General features: G+C 41.0%; 1 protein-coding gene across 5 annotated transcripts in view; it reads left to right on the top strand.

The window, feature by feature from the left end:
• The window catches only part of RBPJ (recombination signal binding protein for immunoglobulin kappa J region), a 35587-nt gene extending 10568 nt beyond the window's left edge, over positions 1 to 25019 (top strand). For all 5 annotated transcript variants that reach the window (XM_053402356.1, XM_053402357.1, XM_053402360.1 and 2 more), the window contains 10 exons: positions 8431 to 8469; positions 11209 to 11304; positions 14139 to 14304; positions 15431 to 15605; positions 18438 to 18575; positions 18682 to 18794; positions 19863 to 20003; positions 21432 to 21587; positions 22049 to 22152; positions 23782 to 25019. In XM_053402356.1, the coding sequence (XP_053258331.1) occupies positions 8431 to 8469; positions 11209 to 11304; positions 14139 to 14304; positions 15431 to 15605; positions 18438 to 18575; positions 18682 to 18794; positions 19863 to 20003; positions 21432 to 21587; positions 22049 to 22152; positions 23782 to 24097 (1444 nt within the window). In that variant the 3' untranslated portion in view covers positions 24098 to 25019. The remainder of the gene's footprint in view (positions 1 to 8430; positions 8470 to 11208; positions 11305 to 14138; positions 14305 to 15430; positions 15606 to 18437; positions 18576 to 18681; positions 18795 to 19862; positions 20004 to 21431; positions 21588 to 22048; positions 22153 to 23781) is intronic.
• Positions 25020 to 25519: the final 500 nt, after the last annotated feature.

Genomic DNA, 25519 nt, shown 5'->3' with positions numbered 1-25519 from the left:
CTGGGGGACCTCAACACCCATGCTGAGTGCCTTGTCTGTGGTGGCTGAAAAATTCATGAGTCCCATGACAGTTGTGGGGCTGTTATAACATGTCATCAGCCTAACACATCCTGGACAGAAGGATGGTGGTCTGAAGGTAGATTTTATATTGACTCCCTTGTTATGGCTGGACCACATTCTGTGAAGGTTTAGCTTGTTGCTTTATCCCTTCCATGGTTGGAGGAACCTATTAGAATAGTCAATCCCAGAGACTAATGGATCCTGAGGGATTTTCAGCTAGTGTGGCTGGTATTTTTGTCAGAGTCCTGATTACTTTCTAGAATATAGATGGAGGACTTGGGCAGTTAGCATAATCGCTCCCAAGTGCCCTTTTGCCACGAGCAGAGCCCATTAAGCTCCTTAGTATACACCTGAGCTGAGGGCAGGGAAGCAGTTTGGGAGACAGCAAGAATGCAGATGGAGAAGGACTAATAAGTTCAATCAAACAAAAACAAGAGCACATTATCTGTCTATCTGCCTATTCTGTGTCATGAAGGAGGTGAAGAAGCAGTTTTTGTCCACCACTAGTGAAGCACTTCCAAGTGTTTTGGGGCCCTTTGCAACCTGGACATCCCTTGGAGGCACACTGCATCATGTTTGCTAGGTACTTTGAGGACATTCATCACATCATTGATGCCAATATTATTGCAGATCAATCAACTCAGTTATCTAGGCCAACTAGTTCAGTTTTATTGGGTGACTTTTGATTTTGTAAGACATATAGACGTGAATGTGGTCCAGGGTATAGTAGGCAAAAGACAATTGTGGTAAGACAGTGAGATTGGAGCTAGGCTATTCCTGCCACCTCTCCCAGTGGTAAAATAATGTAAACAACAACAAAGTTGCTGCAGCTGTTAAAGGTTAAAAAAAAAAAACCCCACCTCTCTCATTGGCGGTTACTTTGCTGTATATCTCTTAAAACCTGGGAGAATGCTTCTCCATTTCACCACTAGTGAATGGGACTTCAAAATTTGGGCTCAAGCGTACATTGTATATTACTAAAACCTTAAGACAGGGAAGCATGTGTAAGACTTTTTTATTTTGAATTTTTAGTTACCATTTGTTAAGACAAAAATACAATTGCTAATCTTTCCATTCCCTTTTGCAGTAATTTAAAAACTATTCTGCATTTGATTAACCTTTTCCCATGTTGCCATGCCTGCTGCAGAATATTTAAGTTTTGTAGAAGATCACAGGTGCACGATCAATTCCACTGGGGCACTTTAGACGTTACCACCACATGTTGTGAACTCTTTGGCAAATTTCTAAATGCCAGGCAGAGGAATAAGTGACTTCTCTAACGCACGAGTGAATGCCTTTGAATATGTAGCATTAGAAATAAATTGGACCATGGGAGAAAAAATAAACACACCATCGTACATAAAGGTGAAAAGCACACTACTATTGCATTGATGTTCTCCAGGAAAACAGCAGCCATTTACGTAAATGGAGCCTTGGACTTTTCAACTTGTTTGTAGTAAGAGTAAAAGTTTGCTGGGGCATGGCGGTTGTTGTCCTTTTGTCTTTACATAGTGCCGTGATGTGACATTTTGCCTGTCCATGAACTTCTAAAATGACTGAGGTGACATGGTCATAGAAAGGTTAGTGCAGTTTAATAGAAATGGTAGTGGATCTTATGATAGACATGGGCATGTAGTCCAATTTTTTTTATTATTTTTTTGTGTGGTTTAAATGAGACAGAGAGCTTTCTCTCTCAGTATGTGTAGTATTTGATTAATATCACACAACAGTGAACTCTTGACTTTCACTTGAAACCACAAAGAAATGATGAAAAGACATCTTTACAAGTCATGCACAAAAATGCCTTTTGAAATAAAGGCCTTACTGTTGATCATCACTCTTGTTTTCTCATATTTACAATGTTCAAACTGCTATATTCATTCTATGGTTATTTGATTTACACATGGAAAATGAAATAAGGGGTGGAAAATTAAAATGCAAAAATGAATTTTTTAAAGTTCTTGGCATCCTTCTGTCTCAAGAGGCAATGGAGTGCGCCTCCAAGGGTGAAGTCAAATTGCTGCATTAGCAGCACTGAAGTGACCTTCATGGGGTGCAAGCCTGGGCAGTATGTATGGAGGTCCTGGCCTCGCCGATGTGGTCCAAAGGAAAGCAGATCAATATGTTTGGCACCAACTTGGCCCTGTAGTTGCCAGTAATAGGGCTACAAGATGCCATCCAGCCATCTTGGAGACTCTTCTCCAGATTAGTGTAGGGTTTACAATTATTATTATCATCCTTTTCTTTTCTCGGAAGATATCCTGCAAGGCAGCGGAAGTTTAGGATCAGAGTTTTCCATCTCCTAGATGGGCTACCTTCCCAGTCTGGCAAGCCCCACCTGCCCCTCACTTCCCTCATTCAAAAAAATGCCTTCTTGACCATTGGACCCACTGTTCGGTCTTGTCTGCTCAGTTCACCAGAGTCTGTCTTTACATGCACGGAAAGATCCTATTTGAGGGTTTGAGACCCATTGGTTACCCTCACCTGGTTTAGCTGGCCAGTTGGAGCCGTTTCCTGGGGTATAGTTACTCTTGCATACTGAGAGCTTCTAGGAGCCACAGGTGGTGGTGATGATGATGATGATGATGATGATGATAATTTAAAAAAATTATACCCCGCCCATCTGGCTGGGTTTCCCCAGCCACTCTGGGTGGCTTCCAACAAAATATTAAAATACAGTAGTCGGTCAAACATTAAAAGCTTCCCTAAACAGGGCTGCCTTCAGCTGTCTTCTAAAAGTCTGGAATACTGTAGTTGTTTTTCTCTTTGACATCTGGTGGGAGGGCATTCCACAGGATGGGTGCCACTACCGAGAAGGCCCTCTGCCTGGTTCCCTGTAACTTGGCTTCTCACAGTGAGGGAACCGTCAGAAGGCTCTCAGCGCTGAACCTCAGTGTCCGGGTAGAACAATGGGGGTGGAGACGCTCCTTCAGGTGAGAGCTGAGTGCAGAGTGGGGACCAAAAGTGTCACTTTCCCCCTTACTGATTTTAAGTATCAGTTGAGTAAAGCAGGTGGATGGACACAATGTTATTTGATTAGATATGCCTTGCTATCGTTTTCCCAAGGCGTTTAAGTAGAATGCATTAGGTTCACAATCCCCTTTCCCATTTTATCCTACATCATTTCTATGAGTTGCTCAAGGCCACCAATGAACTTCATGGCTGAGCAGAGATTTGAATCCAGATATTCCCACTTTAAAAACATGAAAAATTGTCCACTATATTGCAGTGGTTACACAGAAAAGAGTAATCTTATGATAAAGTCAGCTATCCTGGAATATTGAAAATAAGGATGCAGCTTAGAGAAAGATTTCTGAAATACTTTGTCTTGATTTATTTTGTTTCTAATCTTCAAATTTGTCCAGCTTTTCTATTTAAGCTTGCTTTCTTCTTTTTAAAAAAAACTGTTTATGGAAATTAATTTCAACTGATTAGTTGCATTGTATCAACAATTTCCAGAAGATTTCCTAATAACCAGGGTAGATGTTATATTTTTCTAGTCCTGGAATTATTCTTGTAAATTTTGTCTCAGATATACATGTTCGACCCACAAAACTGAACATAACTGTCTATGTATGCAACCTGTTGTTTTCTGGGGCTGAAATAGCAGTGGTGGAAGATCAGGTTAGCTTATCCGTATTGTTCAAGTCTGATTTATGTAGATAAAATATAAAATATATGTATGTGTGGGATATGAAACCTCTCAAGAGGTCAACAAATTTTGGGGAAGCTTCAAGCTGGGAAAGAAGGGATAGTTCCCAATTGGAACTGAACAGGGGAATGAAAATATTCCTGAAATTTCCCTGAGATGCAGAAACTATGTCTGTTTTAAGTTTTTAAAATACTGTGAAAAATGGGGTCCAGGTTGTTCTTGCTTGCCTACTGCATGTCAAGCATGACGTAAGACTTTGGTTATATGCACCTCGCTTGTAATAATATATTTTGCCATTGGTATATATTTGCAAATGCTTGTGTCACATGTGATGTTATACGTGTAGGGGGCATTTACATGATATCTGAACTCATTACCACACTTCATATGCTCTCTATATGAAACGTGGCATGTTAATGAGCATAATACAGTTACCATTTAAGTATGGTTGTGTGAATCAGTCCTATGCATCTTTGCAGTGCCCTGTTTGAAGTGCCTTGCGGTGGAATATGCAAACAATATCAATCAATAATTTCTGGAATCTTTTTACTAAGAATCTTTCCAATGCAGTCATTATTTTGCCGTCTAGGTTTTGCAGCTTTCCATTCAGAGGGTGTAATTTCCTGGTGTTGGCTTTTAATATCCAAAAAACAAAGGCACTGGTGTTCATCAAAATACAACTCTTCATTTATTTTTCACAAAGCAGCTAAAGGAGGAGGCAAAGGCAGAGGGTAAAGAAAGAGCTGTGAGTGGAGAGGGCCCCTTTCTCCATCCTTTGGACCCCCTGGGAATCTCAGCAAACTTTCTGCACCTAGAACTGGGTGCAGCTGAATGGGGCACAGTTATGGGCAGCCTAAGGAACTGCCATCCACCTTGGGCCTGCCTGTAAAAAGCAAGCCTAGAGTAAGAGACTAGGGTGATGTCTGCTGTTTGCAGGAACTCTTCTCATTGTGAGACTTTTGTGGGTGAGCTGAAAGTTTGTTTAGACCCTTGGTAAAAACTGGGGGGATGGTTGTATCAGAAGGAAAATGAATTGATACTGATTTTTATATATTGGCAACTTTTTATTAATGTAACTTAAAATATGTAACTGTATTCTTATAATGTTTTGTTTAAATTGTCTGTTGTTGCTTCTTCTTCTTTTGTACACTGTTTAGAGATGACAAAGATACTTTCCAGATTACTTGGCGACCAAGTTGGAAAGCTTTGGTGAACTGGAAATTTATTTATTTATTTAGGTCATCTGTTTGTCACAATGAGTAGGTGAGGTAGCCAAAATATTTGGACTGATTTTTAAGTCAGTCAGTCAGAACTGTTTGCAAGAAATTATCAAAAATACAAACGTTATAGAAGTACGTTTTAACACAGGTGGTCTCTAGCACACAGGACTGCAAGTTGTAGAAGTAAGTTCTGTCAATATGTTGAGCTGGTGTATGTCTGCATATTGTATGCATATATAGATTATTTCACCACAGATAATTTTTGGAGTTTCGTGGTATTTAAGTACATAGGAATCCTAGGATACGAGTAACAGATTAATTGGTAGGCTACATATTATTTATATAAAGATAATTGAATTTACACTTTATTTTCCCAATTTTTACTTGGTTAAGAAAATGTCAGGAAATTGATCAGTTCATTATGCATGAAAATGGAGGAGTCATTAAAATTGCTAATTTAAGAGAGTTCTAGTTTTAATTTATGTAGTTGATTAGAACTGCATTGGGATGCGGGTGGCGCTGTGGGTAAAACCTCAGCGCCTAGGACTTGCCGATCGTCAGGTCGGCGGTTCGAATCCCCGCGGCGGGGTTTGCTCCCGTCGTTCGGTCCCAGTGCCTGCCAACCTAGCAGCTCGAAAGCACCCCCGGGTGCAAGTAGATAAATAGGGACCGCTTACTAGCGGGAAGGTAAACGGCGTTTCTGTGTGCTGCGCTGGCTCGCCAGATGCAGCTTGTCACGCTGGCCATGTGACCCGGAAGTGTCTTCGGACAGCGCTGGCCCCCAGCCTCTTAAGTGAGATGGGCGCACAACCCCAGAGTCGGACACGACTGGCCCGTACGGGCAGGGGTACCTTTACCTTTACCTTTTAGAACTGCATTATTTGTCTTGGTTGTCAAAAATCTGAATTATGAACTGATTTATTAGAATTAACGATGTCTATATAAAGCTCAGAGACAAATAGGTGATTGAAATATGACCCAAAGGTAGAAATAACTGTCTAAGAGGATCATCAAGGGAAAACTTTCAACAGAGTACAATTTTATTATTATTAAATTAAAAGCTTCCAAGGCCAGAGCCCCTTAGGAGATGTTGAAGAGAGAGAAAAGGTGTGGAAGAATAGTTATGTGTGAGAGAAAGGAGGCAGCAAATGAAATTGGATGAAAGGGAGAGAATTAGAAAATAAAACTTCATCTGAGCAAATTTAAGACTAGGAAACAAACTATTAAAAGCTGAACACAATCTTCAGCCTCAAAGGTAGACTGCTTGAGTGAAAGGAGAGAGAAAGCTGATTGAAGAATGAAAACTATGCTACTATAGAAGCATTAATGAAAGGAAGAGAAAATACATTTTGATCCAGGATATATCTTAAAATTAACAAGAATCCCATAAGATGAACACCACCTTTTAAAGGATATTTAAAATTTGGATCAGACTATAGTTGTAGAATGTACTTAATAATTAAATGTTGGGATTCAGTTTAAGCAATAATAAGTCATAAGGTATAATATATTATATTAAGGTATAATATATTATATATTATTTAAGCTATAATAAGTCATAAGCTTCCTTAACTGTGAACCTTTATGAGTAAGAAATCAACATATCTATCCAGATCTACACCAGAACTCTTTCTGAACACTCGCTCTCTGAAAATTCGGTGAGATTGAGAATTAAATGTTCGAGGCATAGGGTTGTATTAAGTCTTATGTAGAATAGACAGATTGAAATTAATGAACCTAAGTCATGTCCATTAACTTCAGTGGGTCTGCTCTGAGTAGGACTAGTGTTTAATATTCCTCATAATCTTCTTTTTGTTAAGTTACAGGCTTTTCTTAAGAAAGATTGGATTATAGCTGACATACAGGAATTAGTTCACGGATATTAAGACTGACAGAGCCCAGGCTGCAGCAGCAGTCACTGAATAAGGACGAATAAACACCCTAATGACAGGGAAAGTTGAAGATTTAACAGAGGCTATAATTGGCTGCATTCAGACAATCAAATCTTATATTTGAAGCCAAGATATAAACAGGTTGCAACACCACACACCTGTTTATCATTGTCCTTCACTCAAGCTAGCAAATAAGCCAGGAACCTCTGTTAGCCAAAGCTTGGTTAACTTGGTTAATAGTTACAGTAGTTACAAACAGTGTTCAAAAGGTGAGAGGTGCATTTTGCACCTGGCTTTCAGACACTTGCTACCAAGTGAAGATGCCCGGGTGCCAGGATGGTGCCTGAAGTCTCCACCATTTGAAGGTGCATACCTGGGGATCCTTGAATCTTAACTGTTTTCACACACTAGCAACACATCCTGTAGAATCCTGTTATGTTTTATCTGTACAATCAGAATGAATTTCAGAAACCCAAACCTTGTATTGAGAAATTTGATATTTGAGCCATCTCATCCAAAAATGGCAAATAAACAATCTGTTTTGGTGACTGTAACCCTATTTTAAGGAGCAATTTTGTACCTAGCTTATATGTCTTTAGTTTCTAGCACTGGTTATAAATAAAAAGAGCCAGGGCCTCCATGTCTGGCAGCCATTAACCACATTTTCCTGGTTTGGATGTAGTGGAAAGCTATGGGTCAGGGCTTTCTGAGTTACTTGCCTGCTCATGTGAAGGAAGGAACAAAGTGACAGTTCCATACATTTGCTTGCTTGCTTACGGAGTGAAGCAAATATTCTCCTTTTTATTTCTCGTGCTCTTTACTTTTCTGATATGGATTTGTTAATGCAAAGGAATTTCTGTAAATTATATTTATTCTATGTATTGAAAACAGGTTTTTCCAATATTTTTTCGTATAAATTTGGTCTTGGGGTTTGTTTGTTCTGTTGCCATAGTGTGATAATAGTCATGCATCTGGAGGTGGTTCTACACACAGGGGGGAAACCCCCGCTATAAATAAGTCAGAAATTAAATCGTTATAACAAAAGAAAAGAAAAACCCTATGTAAAAACACTATAGAAAGGTTTGTGCTCTCTGGTGTCATCTGGTGTTGCATGTTTATAATGCATTCAAATCACTTTTTTTTACTAATGTAGCTGAGTCCTGGGTTTTCTTCTACTGCAGTTACTATTTTTTGAACTGCTAACTGGTGTTTTTTGATTTCTTTTATTCATCGAGAAAGCACAATTTTTAAAAAAATCATTAACAATGTGAATTTTCATATGTCTTAAAAAAAAAACTTATGCTGCATAGCACATCCATGCTATAATGAATGGCTTAACTGGGAAAAAATCTGCCATTTTTAATAGGGCTTTAAAGTTTGGAGAGACCCAGGAAAGCGTAAAGAACTGCATATTTTAAACACTTCTTTAGCAGGATTGTGCTGCTCTGTTAGGCTTGCAGGTCGAGTTAAAAGTCTGTTAGGTGGACAGATTGAAACTGCAATCTGTACATGTATACCTTGGAGGAAGATATACTCAACACAGTGAGCCATACCTCTGAGTAAGAAATGTTACAAATGACTGTTTTGTGTGTTTTTCTGCTTACAGGAAATTTGGTGAGCGACCTCAACCTAAACGGCTCACCAGGTAAGACATAATTATTTGTGTTGCTAGATCCTAGTTTATGCCAATTAGTGTCTTAGTTCCTTCAGACTTTGGGCAGGCAATTGCATGGTTCACTGTTGTTAATTCATGGGTTTTTTGAACTATGTATGAAGATCTAGTTGTCATAAAAACAGGTTGTAGCTTAGCCTTTTCCCAATATGCTAAATTTGTTTGTGCAAGTATGTTTCCCCCCCTGGAGAAATTACATTTGACCATGTAACTCTATTCCTAGCTGTCATTTGAAATGATATACCGGTACTCTAAGAACAGTTTTACTATTGCATCTGTTATTGGAATGAACTAGACCTAAATACACAGTGGATTCCTTTCTTGTCCCACCTTGAATATACAAATTTTATGGCAATGTATTGTAAAAAGAATGGTGAAGTCAATTCAGTCCAACTATGGAATAATTCTTCACCTCTGCATTTTTATTAGGTCAGTTTTCAACCTAAGGGTACCACATTTATTAATTTTCAATATTTATAGACATCTTTTTCAGCCTTCAAAGTGAGTGTGGTATTAAACAGCACAATAAGATGCAGTCATACAATTTTTTATATTTATTTATCTATTTATTTATCAGATTTATATACCACCCTTCATCATAAGATCCCGAGGCAGTTCACAGCCCATAAAGTACTAAAATTATGAAATGTTTGCAAGAACAAAAAAATGTCTTGCAGCCCTTCTGTTTAAATGCAGGTTTTTCCAAAGTCAGTAGGCCAGCGCAGTAAAAAGCACTCCTTTTTTGGGGGAGTTCTGAATTCAGTGACGGCATGTTAATCTGGGCTGGATCACCTGACTACAACTGGATTACACAAACGCATGCACCTACACACCGTGGATTGCCTTTTTGACCTTTTTAAATAATGGAAATTCTAAACACACAACAATCCAGGCATTTAGTTATTTATGCAGACCTTCTCCTCATCTAAAACAGCTTCCAGAGTGGCCTAGGTACCCCTCATTATACTTAGATTAGACCACTCACTGATAAAGGGCTAAAGAGCTTGAACTGGATGAGTATTTCTTACCATTGGACAATATATACTTTCTTGATGCCTTTTACTGTTGTTGAAATATTCAGCTACCCCTTTTTAAAAGTTTAACTTTCACAGTTTTATTAGTACATTTTGTGTCTGGTCTTCCCAGTGTTAAATCATACCCTGTTCCTTGGCAAAACACTAGATTTTGAATCCTTTTTTCCTGTTGCTTTAGTTTGTATTCTCCAAACAGTCCCCCTGCAGACAAATGTTCTATTTTATCTGTATGTTAGCATTATTTGCAATGCGGGTTCTCTCCTAGTAGCCAAGGACAAAGCTAAAGTTTACAGTTCGTGACAATGGGGTGGCATTCAATATTGTGAATGGAAGCAGCCTTTTGTTCTGTGAACAGAAGCTGTTCCCACTCCCTGGAGCACCAGTGTGGAATGCTAGTCATAATTTTCAGAAAGACAGTGGAACATGCGTGTTATTGCTTCTTCCCCTCTCTTGGTAGCTTACTAGGGAAGCCTTTGAAAAGTAATCATTTCCATAGGTTCTGCCCTATGATAACTGTATATTGTTCAAAATGAAATGGGAAAGTGCTGGTAATCTTAAGCAGCAAATCCCCTAACTATAGGCAGATGTCAGCATCCTAACACGTTTGTCTTAGCTACTTTTGTTTCATTTGCATTTAGAAAAATTTCTAGCAAATATAGAATTAGAGATACATCCAGGAATGTATTTTGGAATGAGTTCCTGCTTGCTCTGTAGTTAAGCCATTAAAAGGCATGTAATTCCAACCAGAGTATACTTTGAGGCTGAACAACTTAGCCATTTAACATTTTTCTTCTATTTTAAATAAAGGTTTAAAAATACAGTCGTACCTCCAGTTACGTATCCCTCCGGTTACGTAAACTTCGGGATACGTAATTCGGGAAGTATATTTCTGGGATTTTGCTGCATGCGCAGAAGCACTCTACCGCTGTGCGTGTGTGCGCAGAAGCGATCTCTCCGGTTGCGAAAACGACAGGATCCAGCCGGACCTCTGGAACGGATCCTGTCCGCAACCGGAAGTATCACTGTGTTACACTCCTGAAAAGGCTGTTTATCCTTTCTGAGTAGAGCTAGATTTTGTAGATAGGCTACTGCTTGTGAAGACAAAACAAATGGAAGTGCCTCAACTGTGTTAGGCTCTTGATCCATCTATCTTGTTAGTGTTTACTCCCAAAAGCCACCACTGTCCGAAGGCAGGTTGATGTCTTTTCCAGCTCTGCTAGAAAGTAAGGGCCAGATCCCAAGTCCTTCTTTAAATCATGTATTCCACTAATTATAAACCTTGTGGTGGATAACTCTTGGACTTTCACTTCACTACTGTTGCCTGAGGACAGGGAGGTGCTTTCTGCAGGAGGACGGACTCAGAAACTAGGTTAAGCCCCCTACACGCCCTTTGGCAACTCTGTAAGCCCCGCCAGTGAGCTACTTGAGGTTATAAAGGTATGTGCTTGCAAATATCTTGTACTCCACACACCCGGGCTGCTTATTTTGCCAGAATATTTTTAAATATCAAAACTTAAAGCCAACATGGTGCCCTCCTTAGGGACTCCCACCTCCCATCAGCCCTGGCCAGCATAGCCGCTGGTCAGGGACAATGGCCTGGAGACTACCTTTGCCATACAGCTTGTTTTTTTAATGAAGAGTATTTCTATTAATTTTATTGTGCCTTTTTAATTCTCAGGGAAGCAATGAGAAACTATTTAAAGGAGCGTGGTGATCAAACAGTCCTAATCCTTCATGCAAAGGTTGCACAGAAATCGTATGGAAATGAAAAGAGGTTAGTGTTGTGCTGTGTGCTCTCTATTGTGCCATTTTGAGACATTATGGGAAATGTCATACATAAAACAATCTTTGGCTGATCTAGAAGAACTTCAGGCATCCACAGTATCTTTTCTTCAGATTTCAGTAGTGCCATCTCAAAAGCTCTATAATACAGTGTAAGCTTGGTTCCAGGTTGTTTAAAATTGTTATACTTGTACAGTGTAAGTTTGTGTCCTTGGTTCTTCGAAATCCTGAAATTTGCTTTGGGTGGAGCTCCACCTAGTGTACACATAAAGGCTGGCTTGGTGTTTAGACGTTCTTCAACTGGCCAAATGAGGAATGCTAATGAAACCTGTATTAGTTTTTTTTACAAAAATGTTTTCAGTATACTGAAGTGAAAAATTGGAGTGGAGATTATTCTGGGGATACTTTTAGTATCAGTTGATATTTTAGATAGAATCTTAACTTCTCTGGAATTTTTTTTTCCGGTTTTCCCCTTGTTCCTATAGCTTTAAAAGTCAGCAGTTAGGCTCAAAAACAGCCTAACAAAACAGAATAAAAGCAGGTGTTTTTTGTGATTTTGGGGGTGATTTTTTAAAATCATTATTGGAGGTGTTACAACTCTATGCTGTGATCCCAATATCCCCACCCTCCACCCTGGCATCAATTAAACAGCTTGCATTATCCCCAATGGAAGCTGTTTTTTAAAAAGCATAAATTTGCTGCACAGGGAGACAAGGAGAGGAGAGAAAGAGAGAGAAGGTGGTAAAGTGAAAAGGGGAAGAGAGAGACTGGAATGGAATGAATGAATCATAGAATCATAAGAATTGGAAAGGACATCAAATCTCATATTTTTCCTGCCAGTGCTAGAAAAGCACTACCACAGCATCCTGATAGGTGGTCATCCAGACTCTGCTTAAAACCCTCCAGTGAAAGAGAGTCTGCCACCTTCCAAGGTAATATAGTTTTGGTGGGAGTGGGGATGTTAGAGAGAGGGAGGAGTGATCCACTTTTGACATTGGCCCCGTCCCCTATGGACCTGCTGCCCCTGACTGATTTTCTCCAAGAAAATGCAGTTCTGGGGATGGCAAAGACTCCCCACTCCTGTCTTACATTTGTCTTTCTTCAATGGGAAAATTAAGTACATGTTTGATGTCTCTAATAGAAATCAATCAGGCTTAGAAGCATGCAATAAGCAGTAGTGCAGATACCTTTTATATTGTTATGGAGCCAAGGCTGTGTTGCTCTGTAATTCCACAGTCGCCTCCTATTGATTCTGAAAACAGAGTATCCAGGAATTTCAGTTTTCGTTTGAAAAATAGTGTGTTTCTTCATCCTAAAACTGTAGCGATTGCTCTTTGAAAAAGTATTATCACCATTATTTAAAGCATTTAGAGCTCTTCAGCCAAAAGTGTCCCCAGAGTGGCTTATTTCCAGTCAATTAACATAAGACTATATACAGTCAATAAAAAAAACCAAAACCCTTCCCTTAGGCTTACAATAATAATAAAAAAGACACACAAGGGAAAACAGACAGGGCGAAAGTGGCCGGGCCGGGGGGGGGGAATCAAACTCAGAACATTGATTCTTGAATAGTTATTCTTATAATGATAGCTGGCACAGTATATTGGAAAATGTGAGAAATGCCTCGTAAATCCTTGCAAAGTAGGAAATGAGTTTTAGTGTCCTGCATAGTTAGTTCCTTATGGATAAGCAGGAGCAAAATAAAACTATGTATAGTGAGGGACGCGGGTGGCGCTGTGGGTAAAACCTCAGCTCCTAGGACTTGCCGATCGTCAGGTCGGCGGTTCGAATCCCCGCGGCGGGGTGCGCTCCTGTTGCTCAGTCCCAGCGCCTGCCAACCTAGCAGTTCGAAAGCACACCAGTGCAAGTAGATAAATAGGGACCGCTTACTAGCGGGAAGGTAAACGGCGTTTCCGTGTGCTGCACTGGCTCACCAGATGCAGCTTGTCACGCTGGCCACGTGACCCGGAAGTGTCTTCGGACAGCGCTGGCCCCGGCCTCTTAAGCGAGATGGGTGCGCAACCCCAGAGTCGGACACGACTGGCCCGTACAGGCAGGGGTACCTTTACCTTTTATAGTTAGTAAATCTCTGCAAGCCATATCATTTATGTAGGTCACAGAACCCAGTTTCTCTCTCTCTCTCTCTCTCTATAGTTTTTATTAAATTTTCTGTTTTAAAATTTAAAATACTCATTTTGCATCCTTAAGATATGACTTCCCTTTTTCTCTTTCCATGGTTCATTTTACATATCATAAATCCCTACATATTTTACAAAAACTATACCATTCAGTATTCCATTATTCCATCCATCAAAACTTATTTACACTGTTGAATTTATCTTAATGCTGCCAGCGTTTTCAGCTGTCCACAATTATTTCCCATATATTCAATAAACGCTTTCCGATCTTCTCTAAACGTATGTTCTTCTTGTTCTGTTATTCTATATGTTAAGTCTGCGAGTTGTGCATATTCTGTCAACTTAAGTTGCCATTCTTCTTTGGTTGGGACCTTGCTCACTTTCCATTTTTGGGCTAACAAAACACGGGCCACGATAAATAACCCTTTTAAACACCTGGGAATTTCATTCTGAATTATCCCCAGCAGAAAGGACTCTGTTGTTGTTTTTTGGAAGGTATTTTAATCATTTTTTTCAATTCATTATGGATCCTTTTCCAATACTCTTTTACACTTTCACAAGTGCACCACAGAATCCAGTTTCTCTTGCTTCAGATTTTGTTCAAAATTGTATTTATTTTGTACAGAATACACACAGCTTTAACCAAATGCATTGAGCTTGAACCCAACCCTCTGTTTTTCATCTTCAGGTTCTTTTGCCCACCTCCCTGTGTCTATCTTATGGGTAGTGGGTGGAAGAAAAAAAAAGAACAGATGGAACGGGATGGCTGCTCTGAACAAGAGTCTCAACCATGCGCCTTTATTGGGATAGGTAATAGTGACCAAGAAATGCAGCAGTTAAATCTGGAAGGAAAGGTAGGATGAGTACAAATCTGTATTTTATATGCTAGCTCTCTGATGTATTGAAGGCCTTCTGAGTCATTTTTCAGTATGTGTTTTATGGCAATAAACCGGCTTAAGAAGATAAAACATAGAACGTGGCGCTCCTTCTTGGGAGTAAGTCATTGATTGGGTCACTCTTTTCATTCTCAGGAAAACGAGTAGATACTGACGGTGTACAAGAATTCATCCTGTGTGTAAACTGGTTGTAAGGATTGCCTGGAGTAGGGGGCACTAGCCTGTTTGGATCAGGGGCGGATTTCACAATTTGAACGCTTACAGACCTGATCTGATTAAAATTAAGATTCCACATATGAGCGTTTCTAATGCTATTAGTGCAAACAAAAATGCAGCCAAGCATGCTGTACTTGGGTCCATAAAAACGGGATGTCTCATAATTCAGTAGCCACACATCTGTGGTGCTCGCTAAGGAAGTATACAGCTCCCTGAAGTGTTTGAAAAGCCTGGTATGCTTTTTGAAGCAGCATGCGTAGACCTTACGAAGATAGTTCATAACAATGTTGGTATATTTACAGCAACCTGGGATGTTGGGGAAATTGCTTACATCCCTAGATGTCAAGGGGGATTAATTGAAGTCTCTTGTAGTATCATAGTCCTAGCTTTTCTCTATGAAGGAGCATTCCACTCCCTGACCAACCAGAGAGAAGAAAAGGATAAACAGAGTTCTGTGCCTATAGGTAGTTAGTTGCCTGTTTCTTAGGGTTTGTTAATTGATTGCATTATAGGGAGATGCCTCAGTCCAGTATGAGTCTCGTCCATGCTTTCCTTTAATCATGGGTACCACAGCCCATTTCTCTTACTGTTACTGCCCTGTTACTGCCACCTATATGTCCCATATGCTTCAAACAATCCCATAGAACATGATTGATCATTTCCTCCATTCCACAAACCTCGTGACGTTTGGGTCAGTCCTCCCAGTCTTCTACAAGCCACTCAGAAGAGCACAAAGCCCGGTCAGAACTCTGAACAGATCAGCTAACAAATTGCCTTAGCACGTAATGCTTTGAAGTCATAATTTGCTACTTAACCTGCTGTTGCTACTTAAAACTTCTAATGAATTGATTCCTGTTCTTATCCACAGAACTATTGCACAGCTAAAACCTTGTACATATCTGACTCCGACAAGCGAAAGCACTTCATGTTATCGGTCAAAATGTTCTATGGCAATAGCGATGATATTGGTGTGTTCCTTAGTAAACGAATCAAAGTGATTTCCAAACCATCTAAAAAGAAACAGTCACTGAAGAATGCGGATTGTAAGTATTGATTTTGCAAGCTGCTTTGTACAGCACAATGCCACCTTTATTTGTATGTCATAATTTTCAAACGAGAAAATGCCTTTAATCATCCATTGGGTGTGTATGTAGGAACAGCAATGCTGCCACATGATAACTTGATCTAGCAATTTAGAAGGGCATGAACCTTTCTAACAGATACATCATAGAATTATAGAGTTGGAAAGGACCCTGAGGACCCCCTGCAGTACAGGAATATGCAGCTGTCCCATATGAGAATCAAACTTGAAACCTTGGCATTATCAATACTATGGTCTAACCAATTGAACTATAAATAAGGTTAAAAAAAGTGGTTTAGAGCATAGTGACACTCGTGTCCCAACTGAGCTATACACCTCAATGACACCCTTTAACTTTTGAAAAGGTGATTTCTTCAACTTGCCACTACAGTATTCTGGAACATGCAGTGCATTGTTTGCTGGGCAGAACCCAATTCAGACTATAGGGAGGGTCAAATGTGAGAATGTTGGCCCACATAATATACTCCCTATGTATACAAAACTACATGGATAAGTTGGTAAGCTAGCTTCCACCCCACAAATACTCAAAGTACTTTATCTGTTTCCAAAAAAAATTGGTTTACAGTCTTTGAAATTTTATAATAGAATGAACTTTTAAAAAAGCAAATTAAGAGACTCAGGACTTTCAAAGGGTGGTATCCAGTGCTGTGTGAGTGAATGTCTGCTTGCATAACAGGTTTTCTTTTTTTGTCATTCCCATACCCCCGGTAGCCATCCACACGCCCAGCCTTTGAGCAGATCACCTTGCCCTCAAGCAGATTGGCGAGGGTGTGTGTGTGTGGGGGGGAATCCATTGGACCAGTGGTGTCCATTCTACCGGTGGATGCCTGGATCTATCTATTGGCATCCATCTTTCTCTACGGTCAATGGAGTGCACTTCTGGGAATGAAGCCAAACCGCTGGAGAATCACGGCTACTGCTGTAGCTGCAGAAGCCAGCTACCGTATTTTTCGCTCTATAGGACGCACTTTTTCCCCTCCAAAAAAGAAGGGGAAATGTGTGTGCGTCCTATGGAGCGAATGCAGGCTCCCTGCCTTCAGTGATAGCAACGCGAAGCCTCCGAAGCCTGCGCTCCGGAGGCTTCGCGTTGCTTTCACTGAAGCCAGGAGAGTCTGGTCTTTGAGGCTGATGGTGGGGGAAAGCAGCGCTTCCCCCCACCACCAGCCCCAGAGGATCGGGGGGGGCAGCGGGAAGGCGTGCGACGCCTTCGTGCTACTCTCCGACCTGGTTTGGAGGCTGGCGATGGGGGAAAGCAGGTGGGAATTCCCCCACCTCATAGAAAAGCCCGCGGGAGCCGCGCAGCCTTTAAAGAGCGCGCCGCTCTTGGGGGCTTTTCCCCAAGGAGGGAGAAGGGACTGACTGGCCGAGTCAGTCCCTTCTCCCTCCTGTGGGCTTTTGTGGGAGATGGGGGAATTCCCTCACCTCCAGCAATAGCAGGGAGAAGGTCTGGGAGAAGTGCACAGGCTGCGTGCAGCCTGTCCTCTGCTCCCAGAGCCGGGGGGGGGGATTACATTTTCCCCCTTGATTTCCCCCTCTGGAAACTAGGTGCGCCCTATGGTCAGGTGCACCCTATAGAGCGAAAAATACGGTAATTGCAATTGCTGCCTCCTGTGTTGCTTTTCCTGCATTAGCAGCACCAAAGTGACCTCTGGGGCACAAGCCTGGGCAGTGTGTATGGAGATCCTGGGCTGCCCAGATGACAATACCCCCCCTTTGGCACCAGCTTGTCCGCAGGAGTTGCCAGAAGGAGGCATACAAAACGCCACCCAACTATCTTAGGGACTCCATTCTGGATTTGTGTAGCGTTTACTCCTAAGCCTTTTCTTCTCCTGAAGATGTCCTGTAAGGCAGCAGGCAATTTTACCTGTAGCATTACAGAATTACCGGGTGAAATAGTCCCTGTAGGAAACCCTCTTAAGAGGTGTGCCAAGTGTGACACTTCATTTCAGCCAGGGAGATGGATAGGGCGTTGCTGTCTCATAGCTAATATTCCCTGCCTTCCCTGCTACTCCTATAAAATGCAAAGCTGGAACTCGTAACGTTTGCAAATGATCAGATCTTTATCCTATATCATAAATTGCAGCCCAAGTGGGAAGTGCAGAAGTGTCAGTCACTTCCCTTCTGCTTCCCGCTAAATGTAGTAACTTCTAAGCTAGTGCTCATATGTGTTAGAATGGTGGTGTGGTGCAGAATATTGGCCATGTTAACCTCTATTTTGATTGGTTTCCAGACACTCTGAGAAAATGGCTAGGCAAAGCTGCACAAAAAGAAGTCGCTTGATTTTACAATTTTAGTATTTGGAGGAGGAGGAGAAGGAGGAGGGGAAACAGTGCCAAGATTTGGAATAAGGCCTACAGAGAATGGTTGAAAGGGATACCTGCATATTAATTTCAAACACTGGAATTAGAAGGAAATACTTTGTTTTTGCTGCTTTGGAGAAAAACAGTCGGTTGCAATTGGCTTGTGAATCTGTTACTATGGCCACATTTAAGGAATTTTAATTTTATATATATTTAAAATAAAGCATAGATTCCAAATTTCTGAAGTAGGTTGTGATTCAGGATTGTGCTTTCTTATATATACACATTCTCTGGATTTTAGCTTTGCAACCGAAAACATTAAAGTACTTTTGGAAGGAATATGTAGCAATAGATTATTAGAGTTGCTGCCTAGATTAATTTTGCATGCATGGTCTTTTCATGCAAATCTTTATTGCTTAACAGTCTAAAGACTGACATATTTAAATATCTGGCTTGTTGGTTTGTTTTTGCAGTGTGCATTGCATCGGGGACAAAAGTGGCACTATTCAATAGACTTCGGTCGCAAACAGTTAGCACGAGATACTTGCACGTGGAGGGAGGAAACTTCCATGCCAGCTCGCAACAGTGGGGAGCATTTTACATTCACCTCTGTAAGTAAAGCTTGCGATTGAAAACCCATACTTGTCTGTGCTGTATGACTGCTTTTGGAATCTATTGATCTCCTTGCATACTAAAATCTTTTCTTTTCCTCTGCAGTGGATGATGATGAATCGGAAGGTGAAGAATTCACAGTTCGAGATGGCTACATTCATTATGGGCAGACGGTTAAACTTGTTTGTTCCGTCACTGGCATGGCACTCCCAAGACTGGTATATTTGTTTTTAAATTTTAGATCTAGTATTATATTTATATCCCACCTTACTTCCAAAGAGAGGTACACGGTTCTCCCTCTCTCCATTTTATCCTCTCAACAAAGCCCCAAGAGGTAGTTTAGGCTAAGACGGTGGCTGGTCACCCAGGGAGCTTCATGGTTGTGTAGGTATATGAATCCTGGTCTCGGATCCTGGGCCAACACACTAACCACTATGCCACACTGGATCTTTACTCCTTTGATAACTTTAAAATATATAGATATATACTTGTTAAAGAATAGAGACCTGAGAATACAGTTTTTAACTGATAATCAGTCTTTAAAAAGCTACCAGGCTGGTTATACATAGCTGTTAATGGTTGTAAACTATTCTATGTTTTGATATACTGTATTTTTTGCTCTATAGGACGCACTTTTTCCCCTCCAAAAATTAAGGGGAAATGTGTGTGCGTCCTATGGAGTGAATGCAGGCTCCTTGGCTTCAGCGATAGCAACGCGAAGCCTCCGGAGGCTTCGCGTTGCTTTCGCTGAAGCCAGAGAGGGAGAGCTGCGCAGTGCCCCTTCAGCGAAGCGGGAGGAGAAATGGAAGGGGCTCCGTTTCTCCTGCTGCTTCGCTGAAGGGGCGCTGAGCAGAGAGGGGGAGAATTTTTTTTCTTGTTCTCCCCCTCTAAAACAAGCTGCGTCCTATGGTCGGGTGCGTCCTATAGAGCGAAAAATATGGTACATTTGGTTCTGTGCAAGGTATACCAATGTAGAACAGTATAAGGCACTGTTTCAAAGTCCAAATCCTTATTGTCAATTTACTACAGTATGCTTAGTGCTTAAATTAAAGTGCCTCCTGTAGTTTGCTAGGTTTGATGAACTATAGAAGCTTCATATGAACACGGATGATGTGTTTAACTGGCTCCTGATACTTGATGAATCCCTCCCACGGTTAGAATCCCTCAAGCACTCTTTTGATACCAAATATATTCACATACGAGTTCACTGCTGCCACTTTTCAGTGCCCAGAAACATGTTACATTTTGATTCCAAGTGAGTCTTATGTGCACTTTTTTACCTACAGATAATTCGCAAAGTGGACAAACAGACGGCATTGCTAGATGCAGACGATCCAGTGTCACAGCTCCATAAGTGTGCGTTCTACCTTAAAGATACCGAACGAATGTACTTGTGCCTTTCCCAGGAGCGAATCATCCAATTTCAAGTGAGTTACTTGACAAACGGGTAATATTACACGTCAGCATAACCTCACACTGCACCAGTGCCAATCCAAAGGGAACAGAGTACACAAAGTTCCAGCTCCTGGTCTGGAGCTGTTGAAAGTAGCGGGGTGGCAGGGCTCAGCAATTCCTGGATCAGATTCGCTGCTAGCGGGAAAGATTGTACGTAGCACTGCACACCTTTGTTGCAGATCAGACCTTTCCTTTGAGGTTTAGCTGAGGTTTCAGAAGCTTGCCTCATCCTGCAAAGTATTTTAGAACTAGCTGTGGAGTTGCAGATCGATGCATAGCATGGCAGATGTTACGAGCTCAGAGTGTGGTGGAGAGCTGCCTTGAAATGGATGCAACTACCGTATTTTTCGCTCTATAAGACGCACCAGACCATAAGACGCACCTAGTTTTTGGAGGAGGAAAATATTCTGAATCCCAGAAGCCAGAACAGCAAGCGATCCCTCTTGCTGTTCTGGCTTCTGGGATAGCTGCGCAGCCTGCATTCACTCCATAAGACGCATACACATTTCCCCTTACTTTTTTGGAGGGAAAAAGTGTGTCTGATAGAGCGAAAAATACTGCCCTGAAGAGGCTTCGCGCTGGGCACTTGAAGGGGGCGGGGAGAGGCAAAGGGCTGGGGAAAACTTTTCAGAAAGAAGCAAGGACCAAAGAGAATATGGATTTCTGCAGTGGGATAACTGTGGCTCTCCAAATGTTGCTGGACGACAACAGCCATCACCCCTGACCACTGGGCCATACCAGTGGACGGAGTCCAATAATATCTAGATGGCCAGAGACTTGCTATCTGCAGCATCTGTGTATCTGGCCTAATAAGGTCCAGCTCCGAGAGCCTTCTGGCAGTTCCCTCCTTGCGAGAAGTGAGGTTACAGGGAACCAGGCAGGGGGCCTTCTTGGTAGTGGCACCCGCCCTGTGGAATGCCCTCCCATCAAGGAAATAAACAATTATCTTCAGGACTTTCAGAAGACATCTGAAGGCAACTCTGTTTAGGGAAATTTTTTGTTTGATGTTTTATTGGAGTTTTTTAATATTCTGTTGGGAGCCGCCCAGAATGGCTGGGGAAACCCAGCCAGATGGGCAGGGTATAAAGAATAAATTATTATTATTGTTGTAAACATGGCATTCATTATACTGAACTTAGGCTTCAGTACAGTTCAGTGCTAAGCAGCCTAATTTAAACAATTGGGAACTACAGTAGAGGGGGCTTCCCTGGGGATCCTAGCTTGCAAATTTTGCAAATGAACACAACTAGTTTGTGGATTATGCTTTTGCAAAGGGGGGGAGCCCCTCTCCTCAGACAAAGATGGCTTGATGTGTTACAGTTGATTCATGCTCCGTTTTTGTTTTTGTTTTAACATGAAGCATTCTTGGACACCTGATTACTTCTCTGTTTTTTTTTAAGGCCACTCCATGTCCAAAAGAACCAAATAAAGAGATGATTAATGATGGAGCTTCATGGACAATCATTAGCACAGATAAAGCAGAGTACACCTTTTATGAGGGAATGGGACCTGTCCACGCTCCAGTAACACCTGTGCCTGTTGTAGAAAGTCTCCAGGTGAGTTGATGTCCCTGCACTCATCTTGGGATTTAGTTCACATAGGTGCCACCTGACTTTAGCTTGCTAAGTTCAAGAGTTGACCTGCGAGCAGTAGAATGGGAGTAGCTTGCAAAGTATAACAACAGTAGTTGTGCTAGGGGCTGCACAACGTCTTTTGCAAGTTCAAGACACCCCTTGGCTTGGGCTGTGGTGCTACACTAAAAGCAGCGCTAGGAGAAAAGAAAGGTGGTTAGCACAATTTGGCTGCCACCACTGGATATCGCCCGTAACCATTTTGCTTCTTCTTTATTGCATTACTCTAACGAGTCTAATTGGTACTTCAGCTAACTTCCTCCTTGGTCTCAAAAACGTTGCCTTTTATTGCACATAGCTGCATTTTGTGCATTTCTCGAGTGATTTGTGCACTTCTCACAAGTGTCTGATAAGTTTATATCTCATTTCCCCACCCCACCCCCTAGTTGAATGGAGGAGGGGATGTAGCAATGTTGGAACTTACTGGACAGAACTTCACTCCAAATTTACGCGTCTGGTTTGGAGATGTGGAAGCGGAAACAATGTACAGGTGCGGTATCACACTTACTATATTTCTTTTCACACATCAAGTTCAGAATGTGTGTTTCTTTGTGGACTCTAAAGATAAGTCTGTCATCTGTGAGAATTAATTAACCACTTAGCCTTTAATAATATATCAATTTTAAATTAACTTGCATATTACCAAAACTTCAATATAGGTGCCTGCTTTTGAAGTAAATTACAATTTAGGAGACCATCTTTGCAACATTCTTTTCCATTTCCCATTACAATAGCAAACAGGGAACCAAAAATGCTTTTATCTTTCATCATGCCACTTAAAATTTTGCCCAAAGCATCATTTATCTGTTTGAAATACTTTTATACCGCCTTTTCTGACAAAGTCCTTTCAAGGCCCTTAAAAAAGACAAGTTAGCTTCATATTCATAGCAAGAATGGTGGTGTTCCCGATAATTTACAGTACAATCCATTGGTCCTCAGTGATCATCCTTTTCCATGCATACTGGTAATCTGTACAGCCATGCCAACCCACCAAAGTTTTCCCAGCAAATACACCTTCCCCAAACTGAATTAATTAATTAATTAGTTAAACAAACTGATACTTTCTGGACTCATAGGGCTAGTGGTGAATAACTTTTGTTTGGAGAAGCAACTGGCAACTGTGTTGGAAACAACTGCTGGAATTTTTATTTTAAGGGGGGTTTTTTTGGGGGGGGGTGTTTGACTCCGGTCCCTTGCTCCACAGTACAAGCAAAGCCAGAACAAATTAAGGGGAAAACTATTTTTCCTGCAATTTCTCTTACAGAGAATGAAATAAAAAAAGATCTGTTAGCTATGTATAATGTATGTATGTATGGTGATTGCAGAATCAAATTTTTCCTGTTGGAGAATTTAGATTGCCTGGGTTCAGAATTATTATTTTTTTTTACTTCGTATGGAGTATCCACAACTTTGCACATTCTTTCTTGGCAATAAAAGTGTTGGTCAGCTAATGCTCTCTCTCTCACTCTCTCTCTCTTAATATTTATTTATAAATTTTAAAAGTGGCTGAGGAAACCCAGCCAAATGTGCAGGGTATAAATAATAAAATAACAATAATTATTACAAATTTAATACAAAATACGCACTTCCCTATTAATATTTAGTTACCATTTGACTTGCCCTCAATGGTTTCCCCATAATTTCTGATGCTGCTGCATATTTTGATTTTTCTATGCCCTATCCTTTCTGCTTATTTTCAGGTGCGTAGTTCCTGCTGTTTTTCATTCAAATCCCACTTGCAATTTCCACAAGGATACAATCACTCTTTAAATACAGTGGTACCCTGGGTTAAGTACTTAATTTGTTCCGAAGGTCCGTTCTTAACCTGAAACTGTTCTTTACCTGAAGCACCACTTTAGCTAACGGGGCCTGCTGCTGCCGCCGTGCCACTGGAGCACGATTTCTGTTCTCATCCTGAAGCAAAGTTCTTAACCCGAGGTACTATTTCTGGGTTAGCAGAGTCTGTAACCTGAAGCATATGTAACCTGAGGTACCACTGTATTCTACGAAAGGTTTCCAATCCTCCTTAAAGGCTGCCTCTCCTCGATCTCTAATTTCCATAGCTGAATTTGCCAGTTCTGCATATTCCGACAGCTAACGTCTCTTCCCTCTTCCCCAGGTGTGCAGAGAGCATGCTGTGTGTCGTTCCTGACATTTCCGCATTCCGGGAAGGCTGGAGGTGGGTCCGCCAGCCGGTCCAAGTCCCAGTCACATTGGTGCGCAATGATGGCATAATCTACTCTACCAGCCTTACATTTACCTACACGCCAGAGCCAGGACCCCGACCCCACTGTAGTGCCGCTGGAGCAATCCTCAGAGCCAACTCCAGTCTCCTGGCATCCAACGAAACAAACACAAACAGCGAGGGAAGCTACACAAACGTCAGCACAAATCCAACCAACGTCACATCATCCACGGCAACAGTAGTTTCCTAACCACTGCTCTTTTATGTGGAACTTCTAAAAAAAAAAAAAAACTTAAGTGCTTCGAACAATGAAACTGAACAACTTTTGTGGTTTCCCGGTGGGGTGGAAAAACCTCTTCACTGCTCTTTGAACTTCTTTCACCTACAAGTGCTGATCTCAGTAGAAGCCACAACTAAAAAATCGCGGGGAGGAAAGGCCCATTTCTATTCATACTCAAAATCTATTTTTAGTTGTCTCTTTTAAAAATGGGCTCGAAACTAAAAAAAATAAAATAAAAGTGGCTGGGATACAAGTTGAACTCGAAAACATGGACATAACATAGTTTTTATGGACCAAGGAAACGCTTTAGTATAAAAGGTACATTTTCACCATACCTTTTTGTATCACAACATATAGTATGCTTTTGTTACCAAATAGTTTATATATTATTTTTTTTCCTCTGAGCGTTTGCTCTGAAGTATACTCAGGTTCCAAGCCTGACCATTCTTGTATAATCACCATACTCTTCCAGTTTTTAAAAATATATATATATTTTTGGTCTGTGGCTGGAACTTGCATTTTTTTAAACTGAAGTCTTGTGACTTTTTATGAACTGATTTTTTTTTTATTTTCACCAAGTAGAACCTTGTAAAGGCCAGCATATTTTTTTTAAGATGATATGAAGTTTGTGCAAAAGCTTTAAAAAAATGCCTCTGCCTTGCCTGCAATACATGCAATGTATGTTAACTTTAGAGCTCCTCTTTCCGCCATTGTGGACAGCTCTTTCTATGTGTTCCTTTGTTATGTATTTATAGTGTTGATTCATGAGGTTTTTTACATTACAAATGTGGCCTCGTGCAGTTTTTCTTAACTGCTCATGCTACTGGCATCTGTTGGTCTTTCGGAGGGTTCTTCCTTTCACGGTCAATACATGCATTCAGGTTGGCTTTTTTATTTTTTGCTAATCTTGTACATAATTTGCTATTAAGTGTAAGTTAAATGTGTGCGTGATTCTTTTTTTTTTAAGTGAACTGTTCCCAATAACTTCATTTGGCAGCCTCTTTTTCTGTCTCGTTGGCATATGGCAACATTCCCCCCCCCCCCTTGAAGCATTAGCCACAAACAGGATTGGTCGGCGCATCACTTCCCTGTGAGTTGGGAGCCATCACAAACCAGCATGGCTATATCCTCAGACGTTAGGCCAACCTAATGAGCTTCTTCTTTTGTATGATATTACTTTCTTTGAGTGTGACGTCATTGTACAGTTAAATGATAGTACTTAGAAATGGCTAATTGCAAAAGCACTGATATGGACTACACTTCTTCCTTCCTTTTCTCCGTTGCCAATAATCTACTGCAAGGTTCATATCTTTCCCCGATTGCACGTTAATGGAGGGCCAATTGACACTACTGCTTCCTTTTCCAAAGCTTCTTGTGGAACGCTCCATAGGG

This window comes from Podarcis raffonei, chromosome 9 (genome assembly GCF_027172205.1).
Source record: "Podarcis raffonei isolate rPodRaf1 chromosome 9, rPodRaf1.pri, whole genome shotgun sequence".
In the NCBI taxonomy this organism is placed as follows: Eukaryota; Metazoa; Chordata; class Lepidosauria; order Squamata; family Lacertidae; genus Podarcis; species Podarcis raffonei.
Note: the sequence above shows the minus strand (reverse complement) of the source record. Positions and strands in the feature narration are given on the sequence as shown.